Consider the following 24,224-nt stretch of genomic DNA (forward strand, 5'->3'; position numbering starts at 1 on the left):
CTTTTCTTGATATTTTTAATACCATGAAAAAATTACCTTCTTTTTGGACCGAGGCCTTGGCTGTTCCTCATATTCTTCCCCAAAAACAGGAGGTAACAAAAACTCATTTTCTGTATCAAGCTCCTCAGTTGCTGAAAATACATTAACAGAAACTTATTTCTAAACATCTTTTAAGTAACACTGCTTTGAAAAAAAAACCAATTAGCTATATTGGTGTGCCTTAACATAAGCCATCCAAAAGAGCACACAAATAAACATAACCAAACACTGGATTTTGGTACAAGGAAACAAACCTATTTTTATCTTCAAACTGAGACAAAGCTGTCAAACAGTTTAGTTCTAAGTAAGTTTCAGAGGACACAAGGCTCAACATTTCAAGTATTATCTTAAGTTGCTAAGGCAGAATGTCTTACTGTAGACTCTTACATAATGTTTTCTGCCCAGGCTGTCTTTGGTATCAAAAATTCTTAGGTATGAGAATGAGCAGCTATGACTGGAAAAAATACAAATTAACTTAGTACGTGCAGTTTTGTTCATGTATTTAGAGTATTTCTATTCATGTTCTGTTATTTCTTGTACCACATTACACTTGGTTAAAAATATTAAGAATCGGAAAGCAAACTCCTTCAGTGAAACTGGTTTTAGTCTGTATTTACACAAGTGGTGGAGGTGTAGCTCATGATAGATATTACAGTTAAGTTTGGCGAGCAGATGTATGGCAATACATCAAAATATTGTTTATTTAACACTTCAGGGGTATGATTGAGGACTCTACTTCAGGCGACATTGAGGAATGAGAAAATATATGAATGGATTTAATGTTACAAGTCTCACCTACTTTATTGAAGATGGTTCATCCCTCATTTAGCCATCAAAGAATGTTTTCACTCAAAATTGAACGCTCTTCTGATAATCTGATTTCACCACCTTACTTCTCACAACAGCTTTCCAACTGGTGCAGATGAAATAGCACTTACATGTAGAGATTTCAGAACTCTGCCCCAGACTCAAAAGCAGTCCTTTTAATACCACAAAGAATCTTCTCTCAGAAGCACTTTAGTGTAATCAATGTCTCTTACAGACTGCTGCTATTTACTACTCCAATTTGCTTATTTATTTTCTTCTGTGGTTCTTCTTTCTCACGTACCCAGCTTTGCTTACTTGGAGGATTAAAAACCTAGTATGCACCTGACTAGTAACCATCCCAAGATTAAGGTCAGAATAACCCCCAGGCTTTCTCTTTAAATTAGGCATAGAGCAAACTGGGCATCTACTGCAGATGTATCTACAACACAGCACAAAAGGAGCCTGTCAGCTCCTACAGAACCTGCCCAGGTGAGGCATGAGAGTCATGTGTTCAAGAGAAGCTGTGTAACAGGGACAGTAACTACAGCCAGAAGCCTTCTTGGATCTTGGATTGACTGGGGTATGGTGTAAAGAAACAGGCACTGTATCCTGCATTCCGTAGAGTGGTAGAAGTTGTACCATATAGCATCAAGGGTTTCTTTCAAGAAAGGTCTCAAAACAGTGATTTTTTTTCCTGCTAATTCAAATAACGCTACCATTTCAAATGCAGGTACAGACATCACCGAGATATTAAAAGGTAATACAAGTGGTGTGCAGCATGCCAACTTGCAATTTTCTAACAAACTTGAGTGGGAAGTTGACCCTTCAGTGATTTCTTCTCTAAACCATGAAAATACCTGGTGATAGAAGAATGCATTCATTATGTTTTCCATGACATATGCCATCTGAGTCTTTGAGCCTTCAAAATAACTCTCCTAAATCCATGTTCAAAACAAATGATGCAGCCAAGTTCTTTGCAAATGGTTAACTTCCCCTACTCTTTGCACTGTTTTGAATACTGTGCTTAGAAAGATGGAAGAACTCATCCAGAAGTCCCCCATCTTACAAAGGCATGGCAAAGTTTTACCTAATAGTCAGTCAGGTGGATCCTGCAATCAAATAAAGCTCCTCTGAAAGGATGATTAAACAAGGTACAATGGCTGCCCACAATGTCACAGTATTTACTAAAATCACAGAAGGATTACCTCTAGGAAAGTCTATTTCAATATCAAGGTCTGGCTCGTATGGAACATCAGGCAAGCTTGTCCGTGACTCTGAGTTTAGGAGATTTGAGTCAACTATCACACCTGTTTAAAAGAAAGGGAAAAACACATGGATTAGCCAAATGGTGCAGATCTGTAACTGAGAAGAAGCTGAGTTGTTCTAAAACTGATTGCTCTGCTCATTACCATCCTACATTTTCTTGCTCTTGAGATCTCAGATTTACTTCTCCAACCTGATTTCCTTCAAACATGAAAGATTCTTACTAGCCCACTGCTCTTCTCCATGAAGGTGAGTCACCAAAGCACATGTATAGAAAATCAAATACTGGTGAACCTGGATCATATCAACCAATCCCAGAACTCAAACAATCTTGACAAACCTAACTATTTATTTTCCTACCTGATCCTGTCTCAACAGAACAGACTTTCAAGTCTGCTTTTCTAGGATCTGTTTCTCAAATAAGGCATGCAGGCAGGGAGAAACAAAGCTTGAACTCTCTCCAGCTTCTGGCAAACACTGATTGCTCCAAACTCAGTTTTCTGGAAGCGCACAAGCTCTGATCCTGTCTGCTCATTTAGCTAGCTGTACTTCACAAAAGAGAGCAAGGAACTGAAAATGACAACCTTGCAGTGCTACCAGAAATGCGCAGTTTTAGTAGAAGAATGGCAATAGGCTGGAATACAGTAAGCCTCCTTAGACTGCAGCTCCACTGGCCTCCTATATAATGAGGCACAAAGTGTAAGTTGATGTAATTTGTCGACAACCTTTTAGAAATCTGTTGAAAGAGCTTGGAAAAAACCTTCAAAATTTCATCTGAGTGAAGGCAAATTTTTCTGGAAAGATACAGAAGAGACTTGAAGATTTGGGCAAGCAGAGCCAGGAAAGAAGAGCAAAGAGAAGTGGCACTGAGAAACTAAAACTACAAAGTATGTGGGACTTCTTGACCTTCAGATATAAATTTTTAGTATGGGAATAATATGTTGGCTGTTGCCCAGTAGTGCTTACTCTAAATCATGGGCTTTTCAGTTTCCCATGCTTTGCCAGAGTGCACAAGAAGCTGAGAGGGAGCATGTCCAGAACAGATGAGCTGAAGTGTCCAAAGGGGTATCCCCACACCACACAGTGCTCAGTATGTAACCGAGGAAAATTGGCTGGGAACCAGCAATTGCTACTCAGGAACAGGCTGGGCGTGGGTCAGCGGATGGTGAGCACCTGTATGGTGCATCACTTACTTAGTTTTCTTGTGCTTTATTCTTCTCTCTCCTCTCTTTTAATTGTATTTACTAGTATATTTTTTATTCCATTTTATTTTGTTTCAATTACTAAACCATTCTTGTCTCACAAGGTTTACTTTTTTTTCTTCCAAGTCTCTTCCCCACCAGGTGCGAGCGTTAGGGTAAGCAAGTGGCTGTGTGGTACTTAGTTGCAATCTGATGCTAAAGTACAATGCAACTTTAATAACACCTCAATGACAGCATCGAACTTCCCCTAAAATACAAAACAAAACCAAATCCTCCTTGTCACAAACATCCCCCAGCACTCCAAGCAGTCAAAAACTCATCAAGAAACTCACTGGCCACATCAGAAGCTTCAGCTTTTCCAACATGTTCAGGTACCACCCCTGACAAGTTCAGTAGCTCAGCTTCCAGAGGATCTGAGGGGACTTTTCCCCTCAGCTCTTCTATTGCTGCAAGGATTTTCTCAGTGCTATCCAGAGTAGTGGGCAAAAAAACTGGAACTGGTACCTGTGCAGACAAGGAGGCAGAGATAATTAGAAAAGAAAAAAAATGTCACAACAAAGCAACCAACAACCATAAAAAATTTCATATTCTTCTTCTAAAAGACAGGGTTGATACAGATTAGAAGCAAGTCATTCTAATGTGAGCTAACAAAAAATGCTGACAGGTTAAAAATCCAATATGAAGGAGCTGGGAAGAGAAGGGAAAGGAGGAAAGGATACAGGAAAAAAAAAAAAAAAAAAGACAAAATATAGCTGGTCAAAGAAAGAAAATAAGTGCCTTTGGAACTCCAAATCTGTCTGCTTATAACCTCAGACTAACACTTTGGACAAACCAGCATCTTGTTTTAGTGGCTTGTTTTTTCCTGCTGTTTTTCCCACTCCACCCACTCCCACTTTCCCAACACAACCTTTTCAACTTCCTTATTACAAGAATAAAGCTTGCTGTTAAAGGCTTATTCAGCATATTCAGCAAAAGCAGAAGTATCACTCAGAACTGTTCCTAAAAAGCTCAGTGGCACAAGATTTTCACACTGGAAGAAGGCAGACAGGTCCTAAAGAACAATCAGGGAATGCAAGTGCCACTCACTGCCAGATCCTAATGCTTTTTCTATAAGTACTGCTGCAGCACCCTGCAATCCTTTACATGGACCAGAAGGAAAACAACCAGCAACACAAGGTGGTCCCACACAAGCATGTGAATGGATGCCAATTTTAAAATGAAGCTGAAGTCTCACTTACAGGAACAGGAACCGTGGTAGGAACAGGAACGTTTTGACTATACATGTTCATAGGCACCGGAACGTAGACTGGTACAGGAATAGGCACTGGGACATACTCTTTTTTCCACTCATCTTCTATTAAAAAAAAAAGGAAAAAGGCAAATACTGCCAGGTATTTAAATATATTTTACACCTGCCATTTAGTGAAAAAAAAAAAAAAATCAGAATATTTGCAATATGTTAAAAGACAGTAAAAGTTAAGAAAAAGCTGCAATGAGGAAATTAGCTCTAACACGGTTCAGGAGTTACCTGTCTGACAAGATTTTGTCTGCATATGAGGTTTACAGTACGTGGCTTTCGTCATTGTCAAAGGCTTGCAAAGAACTGCCTTGTTCTTCATTTCTCTGTTAGGTGTTGGAGAAGGTGGTGGAGCTGAGCCCTGCAGACACGCAAATACAAGAAGGTGCTGTTATACCACCCTAATTCCAACACAAAGTCCTTGACTTAATGTATCAGCTGACACTTTTCATAAATGAGGTACTGAAGAGGAAGCACACAGAATCACAACACAACAGCACCAACTACTATTCTATAATTGCAAGCTATTCTACATTCCTCATATCAAGCTGCCACTGCCAGGATCATAACAGGAGGGTTAGCACTTCTGGCTCATTTTCCTTTTTTTTTTTTAATTGAAGGTACCATAAAGATTTTTTTTACATGCTTATTTAAGTGAAGGCACCATTTAAGCAATTTTGTAACACAAAAGGTTATTTTAGCTGTAAAAAGAATTCATTATAAGCAGCATGAACACACTTTAGGCTCAAGATATAAACTTCTTGAATTATGCTATAGTCCAAAGATCACTTTTTAAAAAAAAAAAAAAAAACTCTGAATAATAATGCTCTGAACACTTTTTTATTACCTAAAGTATGAACTTCGGGCTCCCCCTGCTGGCTCTACAGCAGTGACAACAAATACCTGGGAACATCCCATAATGTTCAATTGCATTCTTACAGTCAAGAAGTAAAAAACCCTCTTGTTTTCTAGACAAGGTTTTTGTACCCTAGAACCTCTTCTAGAACCTGATTTGAGAAACAAACTCTCAGCTCTATTTGGTCATATGTAGGAAGACTAGCCCCATATGTCCTTTTAGATATGGAAGGAAAGCCCAGTCCAAAGAACAACTCTAACAGGTGCACACTCCCTAAAATGTATAAAAAAAATACTGTCACACATAGCTTTGACACAGTCTTTAAAAATTTATGGACTGAATTAGCATCATGAAACATAAAATACTAAAAGTTTTTAACATGACATCTTAGCTTGTCTGTTGTCTCTAGTAGTTACCTAAACAATTTTCTGTGTTTTTCATAAATATATTTATATTGTCATCAAAATCTTTCACTTAAACCTAGGATTTATCTTTAATGCATATTTGCATTTAAAAGACAAGTCTCTCAGACCTTCCATACAAACAAATCAAAACAAAACTAAGTTTCAAACAAAATACACTAAGCTAACTGAAAACAATATTAATAGTAGTATATTTGACAAGCTAAGAAAAACTGAAACTCAGAATGAAGGCTGCTGCTCCACTGATTATCCCCACCCTTTCAGACAGCAATCCTGCAAAAGGCTATGCTTCCCTACTCTGCAGCAAAGTCAATCAGACCTTGAGCACCTAGAGAATTCTACTCTTGGGAAGGATAAAATTTAAGACCTGAAGATTTATTTTCAGCTTTTTAAAGCTGAGCTACCACCTTAATATTCCAGCAGTGAAATTCTCTTCCTTTTCTATACTCAATAAATTCATCTAATCAGTCTAAACATGTGAATAAGATACACGGTTTGTTGATTAACTTTTAAGCAACATTTATAGGCACTATAGATGGAAAACACATGGTTGATGATTTAATTTCCCAGAAGACACTGAAAAGAAACTATGAATATTTGAAATTTTTATTTCACCTACAGATGTGAAAGAGACTAAAAAGCTTCATGAATTTAGCTTAGGATCATTCAAAGACACTAATTTTTAGTTTTTAATAGCATCCCTCTAATTCACCAGGATATCACATTTTAAGTACATCTAATTATGTTTGTATATATATGTATATATAAATATATATAAAAAGAGAGAGAGAGAGAGAGAGAGAGAGGGAGAGAGGGTTAAATATATCAGTGTGTTAAATATATGTACTTACTGTTACTTTTGTCCGGGGGGTTTGACAGCCCTGATCTAAAAGTACAAAAAAACATTTTTAGAATTTTTTTTCCCTTTTTCAAAATCAAAGCAAATTTCAGTAATCAACTCAAAAGAACACCTGTCACCAATACAACATTAAATCAAGAGAACTCATTAGTACCATATTGCAGGTGAGAACTGCACATAAGTCTTTCTCTTCATGGACATTTCCTTACTGATCTCCCTCAATACTCCAGTATTGACCCTTACACAAAAGCAAATGATAAATCAGTGCTCTAGCCAGATGTGAATACAGCCTCCTTCAGAAAAGTAAACACCAAAATGTCCAACCATGAAAATGGATATACAAAGAAGCTGAGTTGCCATAACTGCATTAATTTAAAAGCTGGTTTGAGTTTTGCCTGACTTGCCATTTAAACCACAAACATGTATTCAGTGCTCATCAGCAAATTTACACACTACCTACTGCCAACAGAAAGGGAAAAAAAAGCAATGTATTCTTCTTATCTAGATACTTTCATTTTATTCTCATTCTCATTTCCATTTCATTTATTTCCTTTAATTCCATTTCTTTTTTTCATTCCTAGTGCATCTGTTCTCTGTAACCAAAAGGCATTTTGAAAAGTGTTTTCACACAGCAAGTAAGGACAAACTGGAGCACAACGAAAGAGGAAAACACTTTCTGTTCCCATGATGATACAGCACTAAAATTACACTTAACCCAGAACAGCTCAATGTCGTCTCTCATGATAACACAGAAAAAAGGATAATCTCTAATGCAGTTTATTACGACAAATAAATAATTCATGCAGCTTTCAATTTTTCATTTAAAAGAAGCATCTGGCTTGACACTTCCCAGCCCTGAAGCAGCACATACCATAGTGCAGGTTCTCAGGTCCTTTCTGGGTGGCCAGATTGGGCTCGTTCTGTTGACAGTAGAAGCGGAGCAAACAGTGCTGATCGCAGAAATGCTTCATCTCGCCGCGCCACTGCACCTTCTCTTTGAGGGCTCCTTGTGACTTACAACAGTCACACCGTACAGCCTTAATGCAAAGGAAGAGGTTCACATTTTTAAACAGGCCTTGGGAAAAAATTATTTCTATACTTTAAAAGGCTACATTTTTAAGAGTATCAAAGATTCAGTACCACTACACAATTAAGTCTCGCTCATGTACAATAGTTAAGCTATCTTCTTTTGTTATGGGTTATGGGTTAGAATCTAGAATAAATCTGGGTTTTTCTATTGATTTTTCACCTTGTAAAAAAAACCAAAAATTGCTCACTTCTAAACAGTCATCAAAAAAAGAATTTTGTTCATTAATTTTAATTACTTTTGTTGAAGCTTTCTACAAAACAAGAGCAGAAAGTGGCAGACTCTTTAATTATATTACTGAACTGAGGACAATACAAATCACCTTTATCACTCCAAACTCTGGGAGGATTTTTTTGTTTTAAAAGGAATCAAAAGTTCTAAAAAGTTTTAAAAAGTCACCAAAAGAATCACTTCTCTAGGTATCAAATGAGCATAATTTTTTTTTATATTCCCATTATTTTAGTTGTTTAGCAACAATTTTAGATTCCAATTCTTTAGTTCATCCAAGTTTCTCTATGATTTATAAACAACAATTTCTCTCAAAAAAAGAGGACTCCCCAAAATTTAGTTAGTACATAACTCAAACATTCAAGTAACCTAACTTTCATGAACCTGCATGTTATTTTCCTAAGGCATCACGAAGACAGACAACACTTTGCTCCAAAATACATTCTACTGCATTTTATCTGCCACGCTATGAATTATTATCTGAACAGTGGTAGCCTCAATTTCACATCTTCAAGTAAGCAAATAATTGTTTGCACTACTGTTTGCCTCGATATTGTTTGCAACCTCCATCCTAAAGCTGACCTAAAAAAAATTAAAAACTTTAAAGATGCTTAGGAATCCAAAATAAGTCAACCTAATAATATAGCCAGGAAAGGAAGAGGGAAGTTATAATATATACAACACAAAACATTAATACATAAAACCATACACAACATTGCAGTTATGCACAAGGCTCTGATGGCTTAAAAAAACAAAACAAAACAAAACAAAGTCCAACTGTAGTTTTTGTGACTCCAAAAAAGTATGAACAGGCCAATTAGCTCAAATTAATTCAAATTTTAAAAATAATTAAATGTTTAGTTTCTTCTCTGTACTTGAACAGTGTGGCACCATTCTCTGGCAGTGTAAGAAATTAAGCTCTCAGTTGTAATTTGCAAGTATTTAAAGATGATACATAGACTAACTTCTAACAGTATAACCAGCTTTAAATTGGGAGCAATTAAAGCTGCAGCTTCAAGATCCCCTCACACTGAGCACCAGGTGGCCCTGGAAGAGCAGGTATTTCTCTTCCCTCTTCTCTGTGCAGGTTAGCAGCAGCAGTGCTTATGCACCTGTAGGGCACACAAGGTCAGAGACCTTACAGAACTGCATTATCCCCAACCTCCCTCAGTTCCTGTTATATTTGTCACTTGGACTTTGCACTGATACTGATCCACAGTTCCTTTTGCAGATCATCTCAGTGGGACAAAAGAGCAAGTAAGTTGTATTCTTAGAAGGGAGTGGGGAAGAAGATAAAATGTAGAGTGTTGCCAAAATAGTGCAGATTTAATCAGTTCAGGAAAGTTGTGAATTCACACCTTTAAGGCAAAAGAAACTTCCAAAGCCACCAAATGACTGAAATACCAGTAGGGAAAAAAAAAAAGTATAATTCACTCTAAATTTAAATCTCAAACCCACCTAACACTGATTAAGAATGACAGCTGACTCACGTACAGAAAAGCCCATCTATTCTGACCTGCTGCATGCTGCTTGACTATCAAAGCACCACTTTCTGCTCATTTTTTTTTCCTTCAAAGAAAGAAAAAGGGGTCAAATCTTGTCAAATCCAGCAACTACAGCCTTCCTACTGCAGGGCCTGTTGTGATAGGACAAGGAGAAATGGTTTTAAATTGGAGGGTCAACTTAGATTACATATAAGAAAGGTCACCTTAGATTAGATAGGAGTAGTTTTTTAGAATGAAGGTGAAACACTGGAACATATTGCCCAGAGAGGTTATAGATAGGTAAGCTTTTACGGTCAGGTTGGATGGGACTTCAAGCAACCTGATCTCACTGAAGAAGTCCCTGCTCATTGCAGAGGCATTGGGACGAACTAGGCAGCCTTTTAAAAGGTCCCCTTCCAACCCAACTATTCTGTGATTCTTCCATTCCTGCAACTGTTCTCTCCCTCTCCTGGTTTTCTTTTTCATTTAGGTTTTTGAGTAAGTGTGTTATTGTCTCTCCTGGATTTCTACTAAATTATTTAGTTATCACTATTCCTAAGGAAACCTAGGATTCTTTTACAGCGATACTTCACTTCTCATCTCTACATTTGCTACACTTTAATTCTACTATTTCCATAATGCTGCTTACAGTCACTGTTATACATGGTTCCATGCACTGAAGTTTCCTGCTAACTGCTTGTTCACCATTTCCCTGACCATCAAATTTATTCAAAGTGAAAATTAATTAACAATTTTTGTGACATTTCATGATTTTTCCTTCCTTCCTTTTTTCTTTTGTTTTCACCTGGGGTACTGGCACTAAATGTTAACTGAATCTCCAAAATACCTGCTTCAAGTCTTCTTATCCGTGTTCCACAAAGCCCATCTCTGCTTGTGATGCTTGCACTGCAAAGTCCTGTGCCAATCACAACTGCTTTTTGGTACATTTCTTTTCCCATTACTTCAACATGTTCAAATGGGCATGGTGATTAGTATAAATCACTAATGTTTACCCCAAATTTGGGTTAAAGAATAAAATTTTCATATGTGGGGCTTTTATTTACATTTTTAATCCCTCCATCACCTGTTCCTAATGTTCTCCAACGGTATGGACTACTATTAACTTGACCTAATCTTAGCTGTCTATTCCAGCTTCAACTGCAGTAAACAGGAAGCAAAAGATGTTCCCAGAGAGTGAGTGATTATAAGAGAAAGGAGATCAACTGTTCTGAAAGAGTACTTACTGGAGGTTGAGGTGTCTAACTAGAGAACGGCTGAATTCTGACAAGAGAAATTCCACAAGGCTGTCTTTGCTGTCTTTACCATTTTGATTAAATGCTGGCTCCACTTTCAGATTTTACCACTGCTGACAATCATTGCTGAGCTCACTGGCCACAGTAATTTTTCTTTTCCTTGGACTGTAGTTCCCCACCTCCTACTTACTCTTTGCTGAAGACACCTGAGCCCCACTGAATACAGAGTCAGCACTGCATGTGCTGAGTCTAATCAATTCTCCACTGTAGCCTTGCATGACCTGTGTGCACTTCAGCTCTAGTACTGTCATCAGTGTTTCTCAGTGTGTATTTAAAGAAACAGATTTCTGTGCTGTTCTCAGAACTGTATACTCTTTTTCAAGGTAATTTCAATGCTCTAATGTAACGCCAAATGACTGAAACTGTCATCGAACATCAGGCTGCTAAATGATCTACATTGACATTTCCCAGGCATTTTCTGGATTAACATCCAATCCATTGCAAGCAAGTTTACAGAAGGAGCTCTAAAAACTTAGGGAGCTAACCTCAAGACACCTAAAATTTTGCCTCTTGTCTCAGAAGTGCACAGAACCCACACTGTAGAAATTCTGGCACCAAATAGTAACTGCAGCTGTTGCCCAACAGATGATCAGGACTAAAACTATTCTTTTACATTTCACTCCCTCATGTTAGGTTTAAAGGACTCTTATCTAGGTAAGTTTAATGAACTGTTAATACTTCTAGATAAGCTGCTGTGCTTCTACCATTGCTAATTTCTTTTGGCTTTCTGAGAAGAGAATTTTGGCATTCAGGGAAGTGCTCCCATAATAATACTTCATTATTTTATAAGGTTACCATGTTTCCAGATAATACTACATGAGAAAGATGTGTCCATAAAAAAAAGTAGACAAAGAAGATGGAGACAAACACTTGTTTAATGAACACAATGATGGTGTTAAAACATTACTATGTTATTACTACTTATTTCTCCTCATGTATACATTCACTGAAACTCCAAAAAAAACCACTGAACATTGCATAAATGAGACAAAGCTCATACATAAGTAACTATTCTTTTAAGAAGCTAACAGACAAAACAGCTAATGAAATACAAATTCAGATAATGGTCCTTATCTATTCTATGTTTCTATGTTTTGATCATTGTGTATTTGGGGTAGGTAACAATATGAGCTAACAAAGCACTACAAAATCCAAGGTATCTGTAGTGACTTCCATGAAGTAGGAGAAGTTACCAGCAAGGATATAAAAAAATAAAAAAAGAAAATTTTAGCAAAAGACCCAATTTTCCAAAACCTATTTTAAGTCTTTCCCATGTAATAAATCTCAAGCTTTTTAAACCAAAACACAATTGTATTAAGGCTTTAAGAAGCACTTGAAAAAAAATACAATCAACAATTCTTCATAAGGAACACAAGTTCCACTAACAAGTGTAAGATTCAAAAAGTCAAAATATCTAACACTTCTACATCATCAAAAGTATCAAAAGTCGCTAGTTACCAGCAAATCTGTTTAAACTGTCTTTTTATGACAGCAGATCTAACATTTCTGTAACACAGTACCAACATCATTTAAGCAGTCTTCATGGGCCAGTTATTACCTTATCCCATGAATCAGGATAATCAGAGGTCTGAGTTTTCAAGTAGTTCTCAAAGCTGAATCACAGTACAAGCTTCCACAGAAGCTCAGCTACATGAAAGTAGTTTGGTATGCACACCTACAGACTATATTCTTTGCTGAATCACCGAAAGATTTCTAAAGCACACCAAAGATTTAAGTTCTCTATTAGAAGGCACTTTTTTCACAGGGATAAATTTCATCCCACACCCCAAGTTTTAAGGCATATAGATAGATTAAATATTATTGTGTAAAGTTAATATTTCAGTTAAGAACTTTGCAGCCAAGCTTTGTCACTCTATTTTCATATGAGACAAAAGAAACACATTGTGGCCTTCAGTAGTTTTCTTTTAGGAATGTCTAACAGGACCCTACATACATTATTCAAAATAAAGAATTTACAATGTTTGGCTGTAACATTTCTGGAATCAGACATTCCAAAATATCAGATATGTCTTCATATTCAGTTCTTTTATGGTGGGTAGATCATCTTGAATTACAGGACTTGTATCTAGCCCTCTAACATTTCAAGTTTTTACTGCCTTCCAGGCTGTGTGCAGAGTTTTGGTACGGTGATGAATTTCGTACTGTCTTTTTTGCAACTGCATCCACAGTGTAGTTCTTGTTTTGAAATTATCAGTGTAGCTTTCCAGGGCGTTCACAACAGAGATCAAATATTTTATCCATGGCACTAATCGCAGGTTAAGCCCAGTCCAATTTCATCTTTTCCTTTCAAAAAATGTAAACAAAAAAGCTCTTATTGTGAAGTCTTTGTTGGTTGTGCTTCACAAGGCAGTTAAGTTTCCAGAGATTTAGAAATAGATGCCATCTGTTTGATTTAAACTTTTATTAGAAATCCACTTGATCTTGCTTTTTCCTTTGGCATCCTTTCCAATGGGAAATACTGAACAACCAAAGCCTCTGCAGTTCAAACTGTGGGAGAAGGGAAAAGGCAAAAAAGGAGGCAAAAACAGGAACAAGAAAAACTCTGCTAATGTCAGTGAACTCAAGGTATCCAGCTGCTAACAGCGTTTTCAACATTCTGAATACACATTTAAGAAGTTTTGACAAGAAACACGTGGTATCAAGTGAGAAAAAACTGGAATTGTAAAGTAACAAATATACAAAGTAACTTTTTTTTCTGTAACTCAAGACTTCCTTGCCAAACAAATTAATAAAATCAGAAAACAGAAATGCTGCTCTAAGTACTATGAAAACTCAAATGATGAAATTAATACATTTGCTAATTCTATAGCAAATGCTTTGCTGAAGTAAGCCATATTTGCTGGACAGTCCTTGATATATCCTCACATGTGCATTTTTGGTTTTTTTAACTGTGGAGCTCTCGTCAAAAATTCTGAGTTACTTGCCTTGTAGTACCAGTCCTGAAATTTTTTACAGCACTCTTCACTGCAGAAATCTCTCACTACACCATCAAGTTCCTTAGTTGCTCCCTTTTTGCACAGCTGTGAGCAGTAATTACAAGTAACACATCTCAGTCCTAACCGTCTTGCAAAGTCTTGTTTATATAGCAGCTTGCAGCCTGGAAACAGATTTTAAACATTAGGAACAAAGTAATTTTTACAGAGAGATAGCACATTTAAGAGTTAAATATCGAAAATTAAATGAATACAACAACAGCTAACAACTGGGGCTTCAGACAAATTCAGGTGGCACAGTAAGGCTATATTTCAAGACATTTTTACCCAAATACCTTCCCTACACAACTCTATGGTATCCTGTCATGCCTGCATCTTTTTCAAAACCCTTCCTGAACCTTTGTTTATCAAAGCCCTGAATAAACAAACAAGAAAAAACCCCGTAATTTTCTTTTAATATAAACCCATGCAAAAGCATTGACTTGGAGTTACATTGCTCAGGTACACATCCTCAAAATGCTAGAGATCCAGACAACACTATCTACTACAGAAATACCTATCTTCATAAATCAACTTAATTTTATTACTACCTTTATTTATATTAATAAAACATGCCACCTAAGATAATTCATTAATATTTAAGAACACTAATATGTACAAGATGACCTAAGAACTGAGGGATTTCTTAAAAAATGTAACTACAAAGCGAGAAATGGTCAGCAGTCAGAATTATGCAATGACAGGAAACTACACATGAAATTTGTTAAGAGTTTGCATGTAATTAATATTTAATTTTATTTTTTTTTCACATTGGGATGGAGGTGTTAGTTGTTTTGGTTGGAGGTTGGTTGTTTTCTGTTGGTTTGGGGTTTTTCTGTTTGTTTGTTTTGGGGTTTTTTTGCTTTGTTTTGTTTTGGGGCGAGGGTTTTTTGGTTTTGTTTTTTCTTTTTCATTTACTATACAGTCATAGTTTCAAGGTTGCCATAATGACAGCTATAGTCTTCCATAATCTGACCTTCCTTGAAGCAAACTAGAAAATATATTCTAACACATCAAATGTGTTAAAGGATGAATACTGTAGCTATTATATAGGCTATTTTCAAAATGTATTTAAATGACCTCAAATCCTGTGCCACTCAGCTGAAGCCTAAATCATATACTGCATACCTCTGTAATTGTCCTGATTTCATGGGAGAGAACAGAATGAGAAGATGAAGTAACTGTCCATATTGAACACTGGAGGGACAAGATAACATTTACACAGACCTTTAATCTAAGGTACTGCACCTGTTTTTATGATCTACCAAATATCACAGTACCACCAAAGACCAGAACTCAAGTCTTCCAAATCTCCACTCTGCTAGGACATATATATAATCTAACAGATGCAGACTTCTGTACCTCTGATAAGTTATGAAACTCAGTATGTAACATACATGCTGTTCTTCCTCTGCCATACAGAATATGAAACTACTGTGATGTATTCAGTAATTTCAATTATGTTACTTCTGCTGTTGTTTATTAGGATAGAATTCATATGTGTGAAACTGAGATACTATTTTTAAATCACTAAAAGCACAAGAATGCAAATGGAAGATGCAGCAAACTGAATCTTCCAAAAACAAAAGGTTATTGAGGAACTTTAACTTGCAATGCAACAAGCTTTGTTAACAAATTGAATTTGCTACTAATGTCAAAACAGTACATTTATAGAATATTGTACAAGTAAGATTCTGTAGGTAATTTGGTTTAAAGTGTTTTTTTGGGCTGTTGTTTTTGTTTGTTCTTTCAGTTTCTTCTTTAACAACAGAATAAAGAACATTATTAGCACAGATGGAAAGTCTCATATCCAGCAACCATCCTTACAGTGCAACTAATTTGGACTTTAAATACATTATTTTGAAGGAAATAACAATCCTAAAGATAACAGAGTGTGCAAGCTATTAGTTAAAAATACCAATTAAAAGCAAAATTTCCTGTTAGTATCTTTTCCTGCTGGCTATATCTCTCATTATTGCATGGAGCATCATATTCTTTCCACTTATTTGAAATTCCAGAGGCATCTTAGCATCACTATGTATCCTCCTCTTCAGCTGTCTCTTACAAAAGCCACCCAATGCTGCATAACCCTTTAAAAACTATAGACAACTAGTACTCCTCTACTACCAACCAGGCAACCTATGTTCACCTGGCTAAATAAGTTTACAAAAAGGAATGGACAAAATTTACATTTTTCTTGGCTGCTGAACTACAGGCAAGAAAGTTGAAGACAATGCTGCTGTTTTATTAAATAAGTTACCAGGTAAGAAATTTTCCACTCTACAGTCAAACATCTCCCACATCTCTGTGACTCATAGAAAATAATGATCAGTGAACATTAAGTAAGGGGAAACAAAAAGTCAAAAATTCCACCCCTTAAGACCTAAATGCCTGGAACACATGGGGTTTTTTATAGATGACTGACTGAAGGGCTTCTTGCTGAAGGAGGCCTCTACAAAAGATAAAAACACATTTTTACAAAACTTTATAGACATTGACAGCAGATTGTTACAACCCTGAAGACTGCTGAAGTAGAATCTTTACAAAGCCTTTCTTTTGCAGCATCTTGAGCAAGATTCTACAGATTTGTCTGAAACTCTTTTATGTGTTTGTACTAGGTAACTTAATCCACAGAGCCAAGGAAAATTTGGTTTAGCTTCAAGATCTTGTGACTTCAAAGAGAGAAACCCAAATGCCTTTCTTAGGTCCTTAGTAGTCTGCAATCCAGGATACATATTCTTATTACAATGCTATGGTTCCGACTGAAAGAGTAAGACTTCTTTGCATGGGAAAAGGTATTTGCCTTTGTCAAAACAGATTCTAAGTTCTAACAACTTGGTCTTCTCTTGCACAAGAGAAATCCTCAATCAGTGTAACAGTAACACCCATGCTGGCTATGTAGACCACGGAATGGGCTTTGTTGGGGATAAGTAATACAAAAAGCACTGAATGTCTGACCTTTCTAATATCAGCACTAAAATCCTGAGGGGTTGTTCAGCCTAGCTCCCCTGGGGACTTAGGGTTCATGAGTATAAGCACTGCCTAAAACAGAGAGCTGACAGTTCCAACATTTTGAACAAAAAAATCTGAGTAAACTCCTATGTACCTCAAGATTTCTCCTACACCACCAGACCCACAAGTTACAGTGTGATCAGATGGAAACCTCTACTGCTTTAAAGTGCCTCTGAGAGAAAGCAACTCCTTGAAAGAAATTATAAGCATGGGTTATTTGGCTCAAGCTACACCAGTCATTAAGTATGGTCATTATTGAAGTTGTAACACCATCCCACACACTGGCTGTCTCAGAAAGACCACTAAGGACCATTTACAGAAGTATCTTGAACTCAAAATCTGAATCAAACAAAAACCAAGTAGGTATCTGCTAACTTAACATACATCCTTAATTACGCTATTGCAATTTTGGCTTCCAAGCAAAGCCCAACAAAAAACCCATCCCTTAAGACCCCTGAATTTTGGTTCCCCACATAAATGGTAGAGAGAAAACAAAGATCTGAGCACATACAAGGGAAGATTGCTGACAATACAACACCCAGGCAATTCCTCAAAACCTTTAATTCAGGGAAGTTCCAGTTTAAGAGAGCTTTCCTTCTCTTGGCAGATCCAAGAACTGCCAGGTTCAGCTGTGCAGAGTTGGCAGAAAACCTGCTTCACTTGACTGACTGCAGACTCCGTACAAGCTACTAAGAACATGATCTTATTCTATCAGCAGTACCCGCTTCAGGTACTGCTGTACATTTCTAGATCAAGTAGTGTGTAAAAAGGAATGCTGAACCAGAAATAATCCCAAGTCCTCAACACCAGTCCCTTTTACCACAGGAACTAATATCTTTATAGAAAGTAATTGTTCTATCCTAAAAAAAATGGTTTTTTACCTCTGAAAGGCTGTCCTTGCTAAACTACCTTTTTCCTTCAAGCAACGTCCAGGACTTGCTGTTCTCCCATCTCATAATAACCTTAACTGTTACCTGTTCTAGAGAAGAATAACAACAGGCATGTAGCATCACAAGCTACGTCTTAGAAGCTTTCTGGAGCTATGTCCCATGCAGATCTTTCTGTTCTATCTCCCTCCATACCGATTCACATACAAAACCTCTTCCATACCCACACTGCTATCACTCGGTGTCTCTGGATTCATAATAAACATTATTATTTTTAGGAAAACAGATGGACGCAATGTATCCAAATTCTGGGTCCTGCTTGGATTACTGTGAAAGTAGACCCTACCCTCTTCTGTGTACAGAGAAGTTGTGTATACCCCTTTGTGATATTAAGTACTATCTCCTTCAATTCTCCTCCCTCCCACTCCAATCCAGTTACTCAGGTTTTGCTTATTCTTAAATCTTTCCAGGTTGATAATTCTTTTATGTAAATTAACATCTTTATAAGTTTCTTTCTTGTGCTCATAATCTCAGCACATTAAATTGCATCACCCTTTATCTGCAAGAGTCAATGTTGCCTTTGCTCAAAGAACTACCTCAAACCTCTTTAAAAGACACAACAGTGGAATTAACATTGAAGAATGAAAATCTAACAAGGACCACTGGTGTCGAACAATGCACAGGATTTCACTTGATGAACTTTACTGTGTTACAAATTATCTCTCCACAAATAAAGACAAAAATTTCAACACTCAATACCTGTACAAAAAAAATAAATTATAGTACTTGAACACTATCAATGTTCTCACTCTACAAAGGGGAAGGAAGATAAACAATCTCTTCCACATACAATAACACTGTCAGAAATATCAAAATCCAGATTAACGATTTAAAACTGTCAAGTAATTTCAGAAGAGATGCATCCAAGAAGGACTAATTGGAAACTATATCTACAATGAGACTCTTCCACAAGTGGAATACCACAAGAAGAAACTGCCCAGCTCTTCCATGTGCATTTGTCTAGGAGGTGCAGAACTATGCTTTCCTTCAGCATATCCAAGAGCCTTCACTTGGTGGATCTGTAGCAAGGGAGCCTGTTAAATACCCCCTAAGTGACTTGTCAGAATTGAGTATCCTGTCCCTTTTACTTTATTTTTAAAAGAAAAAAAGATCATTTTAGCTTTTACAGTAACAAAATTTGTTTGGAATAGTCATCTGTGACTCAAAGATTAAAAACCAGACTACTCAATGAGATGACATGGCCTGAACAGCCATGGCCATGACCATGGCCTCTGGGCCATCAGAGTTCCCTAAAAAACTGTCAAGGCTCAGAGAAATGCCAGGAATGTCCCATTCCAACTTCTATCCATAGCAGTCAAAGGAGATCATAGTGTCTCAGAATAGCTCACGCACCTCTAAATACCTCCAACATTCACTTCTACTTTTCTACTAACCCAGTTTGTAGGAAAGGATTATCTTCCAGTAGTAACAACATGACTCTTGAAATTGTGAATGAGTATTTTTAAAGATCATGCATTTTGCAGTATTTAAGACATGTTCTGCTTTTTACTTGTCCCCTTTTGCCAGAATATCCCAACTCAGCGCCAAACAACGCTTCAAATGAAAGCCACAAGGACACTGACATTTCAGGTTACAATTTATCTCAAGAGGGACACTGCCAAAAGAAGTAGTCATGAGCAAAACCAAACTAGGCACCATAGGAAGATAACAATACTTGCACATGGCAGGCCTCTATCAAGAGCTGTAGAAAGGACTTAACAGCTCTGTGAAGCACAAATCCAAAAGTGTGTAAAAGGGTGATTTCCTACTGTCTTCAAAAATTTCTATATGCTAGACCAAATTCTGTACATTTTATTTTTTAAAGCAGTATTGGTGCCTCTAAAAAAGATAGTTGCTAATGCAAACAATTAAAAAAGCTGTGTTTGAACAGTTCCTGTAGCTCTCACTTTAAAAATAATGAGACTGAACATCAGGAACAAAGAGATTCACACAAGGTTGATGGCAACTCCCTTTGTCTAGGGGAACCCAGCAGCTCAGCACAGCAGGGCCAGTGCACCAACTCTTCCTTGGCCCATCCACCACAGAAGCCCAGCAGCCATAACTATAACCAAGTCTTAGCAACACCTCATATAACACATATTTACATAATTTTTTTGCCATTTCTAACAACAGTAATTGCTATAAATATCAGGTAGTACCCTAATTGATTGTGAAATACTGGCATGTAAGCACCTGTATAAAACTTAACACACTTGTGTTTAGGCTATCTCAGTATCTATAATATTTTCATACAAATCTAAAAATTAATCAACTGATCATTTAATAGTATACTTTACCAAACTATCCACTGTGCAGTACTGGTTGGGAAAATCCCATTTTAAAATCTACAGTGCTTTAACTGAATGCACACCTTTCCTAGAGGAAGGTACAATTACTTAACTTCCTAAATTTATTCTTCCACTTGTTGACTCTACAGTACTTTAAGAGGTTATCTCTACTTAGATGAAACATCAGAGACTTTTTCAGAGAAAACTCAATGTCTGCATTGAGTTTCATTTGCAGAAACTGTAATTCCCAGAAATTTATTCTCAGGCTATCAGGGTGATAGTACATTTGCTAGTTTGACAGCCGTCTTTCATCTGTATTATCCATTTGAAAGTAATTCCCAAGCACCAGATAACTGAGTTACTCCAACAGCTTAATGACCTTCTCCTTCCTAGAAGAAGACTACCAGATACGAATCAGTGTTATTAAAATTTGCATTATAAAATTATTAAGCCTGTGCTGTTTAAGTCATAACACTTAGTTCTACCGGAAAGATTAATTAAATAAGTCTATAAATAAAATTATGGTGATAACATAAAACAGTTTCATTATTGGATTGCCAAAGATTCTCCCAGATTCTCAAAAAGAATATATACTAATAAAAACAAAAAAAACCTACCCCACTCCCAAAATACCCCAAACCCAGTAACTTAAAGATTTCCTCAGGATTAAAAACTTGTACAGCCTATCCTCAATTGTCACTCATTCAACTACAGATTCATAAAAATCCACAAGCTACTTTTTACTTTAGCATACATAATATATATATTTTTTTTAATTTAGATACAGATATTTTGGAATGCAGCATTCTAGTGCCAAAACACCAGGACAGCCTCAGCACCAGTGGAACAGATTAAACTCCTCCATCTAATCTGTTCAGGCTGTAATTCTCCACATAGCATCTGATTTTTGGACAAAGACAGAAGAAACATGCTATATTCCATGAAAGAATTAATAACCATCTTTAGCACAAAATCTAGGCCAGTTTAGTCTATTTCTAGTAGACTAGTAGACTAGTCAGTAGTTTCATCTACTTCCTGCACGTTTTTACGTGTCTCAAGAGAAACATATTAAGAAACAGAGCTGGAATAAAACTGCACATCAGAAATATTGATCCAAGAGAGTTTAATGTGGGTGCCAAGATTTGTGTGTAAATATATATGCATGTGTGAAAAAACCCCTCAGGTATGAAGAATGTGAGCAATGATGACATCTTCAGAACTTCAGCTGGGCAGCTGTAAGCAGTCAAGAGATATCTGTGGTTGGTCTTATGTATGCTTTCCCATCAGTTTGCTTCAAGATGAACAAGTAAGTACAAGTAATTTGCACAAATTTCAACAGGTGTTTAACTTCTGATTTTATCTAGGAGCCTTTCATAAACACTCCCCTGAAAATTCCCCACATTTTCCTTTGAGAGTTCAATTATTCCCAAAAATGCCAGCAGCTTTTGTGACTGAGTATCTCTGGCTCCTCCTTCTCAAACATTGTCTTCTGATGAAGAATAATTGCATGCTCAAAAAAATAATCTGTGTTGGTGAGGTTCCTTGAACAATCTGCAAAATCAAAACCAGGATGGCCTCCACATCCAACAAGTATTTTGTATTTGTACTGGCTTTGTTATTTCACAATCAGTTGGACAGATATCTGAAAATAGGCTTTGAAATTAAGGACAAACCAGTGATGTTTAGGTGCCTGGAAAAGGGGGAAGAAAAATCTATCACATCTGATGATGGAACTTCTATTTGATGACCTCCAAAAGTCCACCAAAAGTCCTATCCCTTTCCAACCCACATCAGACTATTAATTAGTCTATCCACTATTAGTCATTATTATAGTCATCCACTATTCTTGGATTGCACTATTTCTGCAGCCATTGATGACAATTGATGGTTTTCCTTCAAAATAAATGGTCTAGGGTTCCTTCAGAGTTTCTATCCATGTCATTGGTTTATTTGCAACAGGAACACAATCAGCTCTTTGTCATACGCATCACCAAGCAGACCTCAGCTACAGCTGGCAGGTATGCACTGTATTCATTCAAGTTATGATCTACTTAATGGTGATTTTCACTATCCTCTCTCTATTACTCAGTGCCTCAGAGCATCACAGTAAGCTGATAAACTTTGTCTTTATGGGAACATTTTGCACATCCACACTCATAAATATAGCATTTGCTCTCGAGCTGGCAGTCCAGCACCTGCAAACTCAAGACCCACACTAAGACATCTGGCAACAGATTCCCCCCCACTTAGTATCTGTTTTTATACAGGAGAGAATGGTTTTCTTTTTCTCCCTCAAATTTTCTAATAGGAAATACAAGTCCTCACTTATTTCAAGCCTCCTCATACAGAAATAATGACGGCAGTGGTGGCATTATGAATCCTACTAATTTCATTGCAACAGCCACCCGGCTTTAAAATGAGGGAGTCAAATATTCACAGTAACAGAAGCACCTACTTTAATCTCCAGAAGAGTATCTTGCTCGTTTGAATGTATTCTGTGGAATTGTTTCAATCACAGAAATAATTTCTAGCTAGAGGTTGCTGAGCAATGCAATCATACACTGCAAGGCTGGGCCTTAATCTGTTTTTTACTCTCCAGCTATCACTTTGCAGGCCAGAACACCACACTCCATTCTTCAGAAACAAAAGACTGCAGACTCCCAAACTGTAAGGGAATGGCATGGAGGGAAGACTGCCTTCAGCCCTGCATTCCAACCCTCTCCAGCTTAACAGGATCCTCCTACAAGTAAACTCCCATATCTAGTACTTAATCTGCCTGAAAGCAGAGATTTTCCACAGATCTTATCAAATGACATTGGAAGTGCTGCTGTTATAACTAAAGAAAAAAATATTCACCGTATTTGTGACTGACAGCTCATCCAAATTTGTAGCTGAACTTTTAAGATCATGATTAAATACCAGTATCAAAGGAGAGCTCACCAGAAGTGGAAAGGATAGGTCCTTCTTAAAAATCTATTTGGCTATTTCTATTAAAACCATGCTTTAAAGCAACTTAAAAGAATCATAGGCACATAGAGTTCCCTTTTAGTTTGTTTTCTTTTGGAAAATTCAAGTAATCAGTTAAGCAAATTGCAGTGACAGTAATCAACACACAGGAACAGGCATCATTCAAGTTATTGCTTAAGTAACCATTCTAAGCCAACACAGAACTTCTACTGTTGCACTTAATTTAGAACATACTAATCAAAAAGAAAGCTTGGTGTTAATGTTGTACATGCACTACTGCATACATATTTTAAAAAGAATGTATAATGTTTTGTGCATATGTATATGTGCAATGTACACACATATGTGTATGTATTTATATACCCACACACTGAAAAGTGTTACCCTTAACCTGGACTAAGTGGTAAAAAGCTCTAAAGGCAGCTCAGATAAATTAAAAAGTAGCAGCACTAATAATAACAGGTACAGTCACTTCAATAATAGTAATGAAGAGACTTCTGATTTAGCCTCAAGTACAACAGAATGAGTTGTTGCCTTAAATTTTAACGTTATATATAAATAAAGTAAGTCAACCACAGTAGAACAATGACCAGTCCCTCAGGAAAAATACAAATATATACATACCTTCACTGCAAAAGGGTCTTTTGATACCAGAGAAATTCACTGTTTCATGGAGCGTTTTCTCTTCCTGACAGTATTCACAGTATGTAACTATGCAGTGCAGTTTCTTATAATCATCAGAACATGCTCTGCTGCAGAACTGATACACTTTGTTCTAAACGCAAAGTTGCAAAACATTGTGAATAAGGTTAATGGATAAAATCTTAAAGTCTAACTAATGCAACTTGAAATAATAGTTGCCATTAAGACAACTTACAAAGTAAACTGAAATGTGAACATGTAATTTAGAGTATGACTTCTAATGCTAAACATTTACAAATCCCAGTTAAGCTGACAGTGCTACAAATACTAGTAATTTCACATGAAAACACTGAACAGAAAATATGCTACTCAATCTCAGCATATCCTCTTTAGATACTTCCTCAGTTCATAAAGAAGTGTAATAATGTTCTATCATATCTACAATAACTGAAGATGAAACCAGATTTCAGACTTACAGCTGATCTGAGAAAATATTTTTTTTAAAATTCCACAGATAC

At 36.7% G+C, this 24,224-nt stretch overlaps 1 protein-coding gene across 10 annotated transcripts in view; it reads right to left on the minus strand.

The window, feature by feature from the left end:
• The window catches only part of ZMYM2 (zinc finger MYM-type containing 2), an 87,354-nt gene that overhangs the window by 12,400 nt on the left and 50,730 nt on the right, over positions 1-24,224 (minus strand). For 5 of the 10 annotated variants that reach the window (XM_088050969.1, XM_088050964.1, XM_088050966.1 and 2 more), the window contains 9 exons: positions 23,689-23,839; positions 13,803-13,975; positions 7,617-7,782; positions 6,738-6,772; positions 4,840-4,969; positions 4,550-4,695; positions 3,644-3,815; positions 2,052-2,153; positions 37-131 (listed from right to left, as the gene is read on the minus strand). In XM_088050969.1, coding sequence (XP_087907095.1) covers positions 37-131; positions 2,052-2,153; positions 3,644-3,815; positions 4,550-4,695; positions 4,840-4,969; positions 6,738-6,772; positions 7,617-7,782; positions 13,803-13,975; positions 23,689-23,839 — 1,170 coding nt within the window. The remainder of the gene's footprint in view (positions 1-36; positions 132-2,051; positions 2,154-3,643; positions 3,816-4,549; positions 4,696-4,839; positions 4,970-6,737; positions 6,773-7,616; positions 7,783-13,802; positions 13,976-23,688; positions 23,840-24,224) is intronic. The other 5 variants (XM_088050970.1, XM_014251115.2, XM_014251122.2 and 2 more) reach the window with 2 other exon arrangements.

Source organism: Pseudopodoces humilis, chromosome 2 (genome assembly GCF_049639895.1).
Source record: "Pseudopodoces humilis isolate 2021_Gansu_Grassland_sample_001 chromosome 2, ASM4963989v1, whole genome shotgun sequence".
Taxonomy (NCBI): Eukaryota; Metazoa; Chordata; class Aves; order Passeriformes; family Paridae; genus Pseudopodoces; species Pseudopodoces humilis.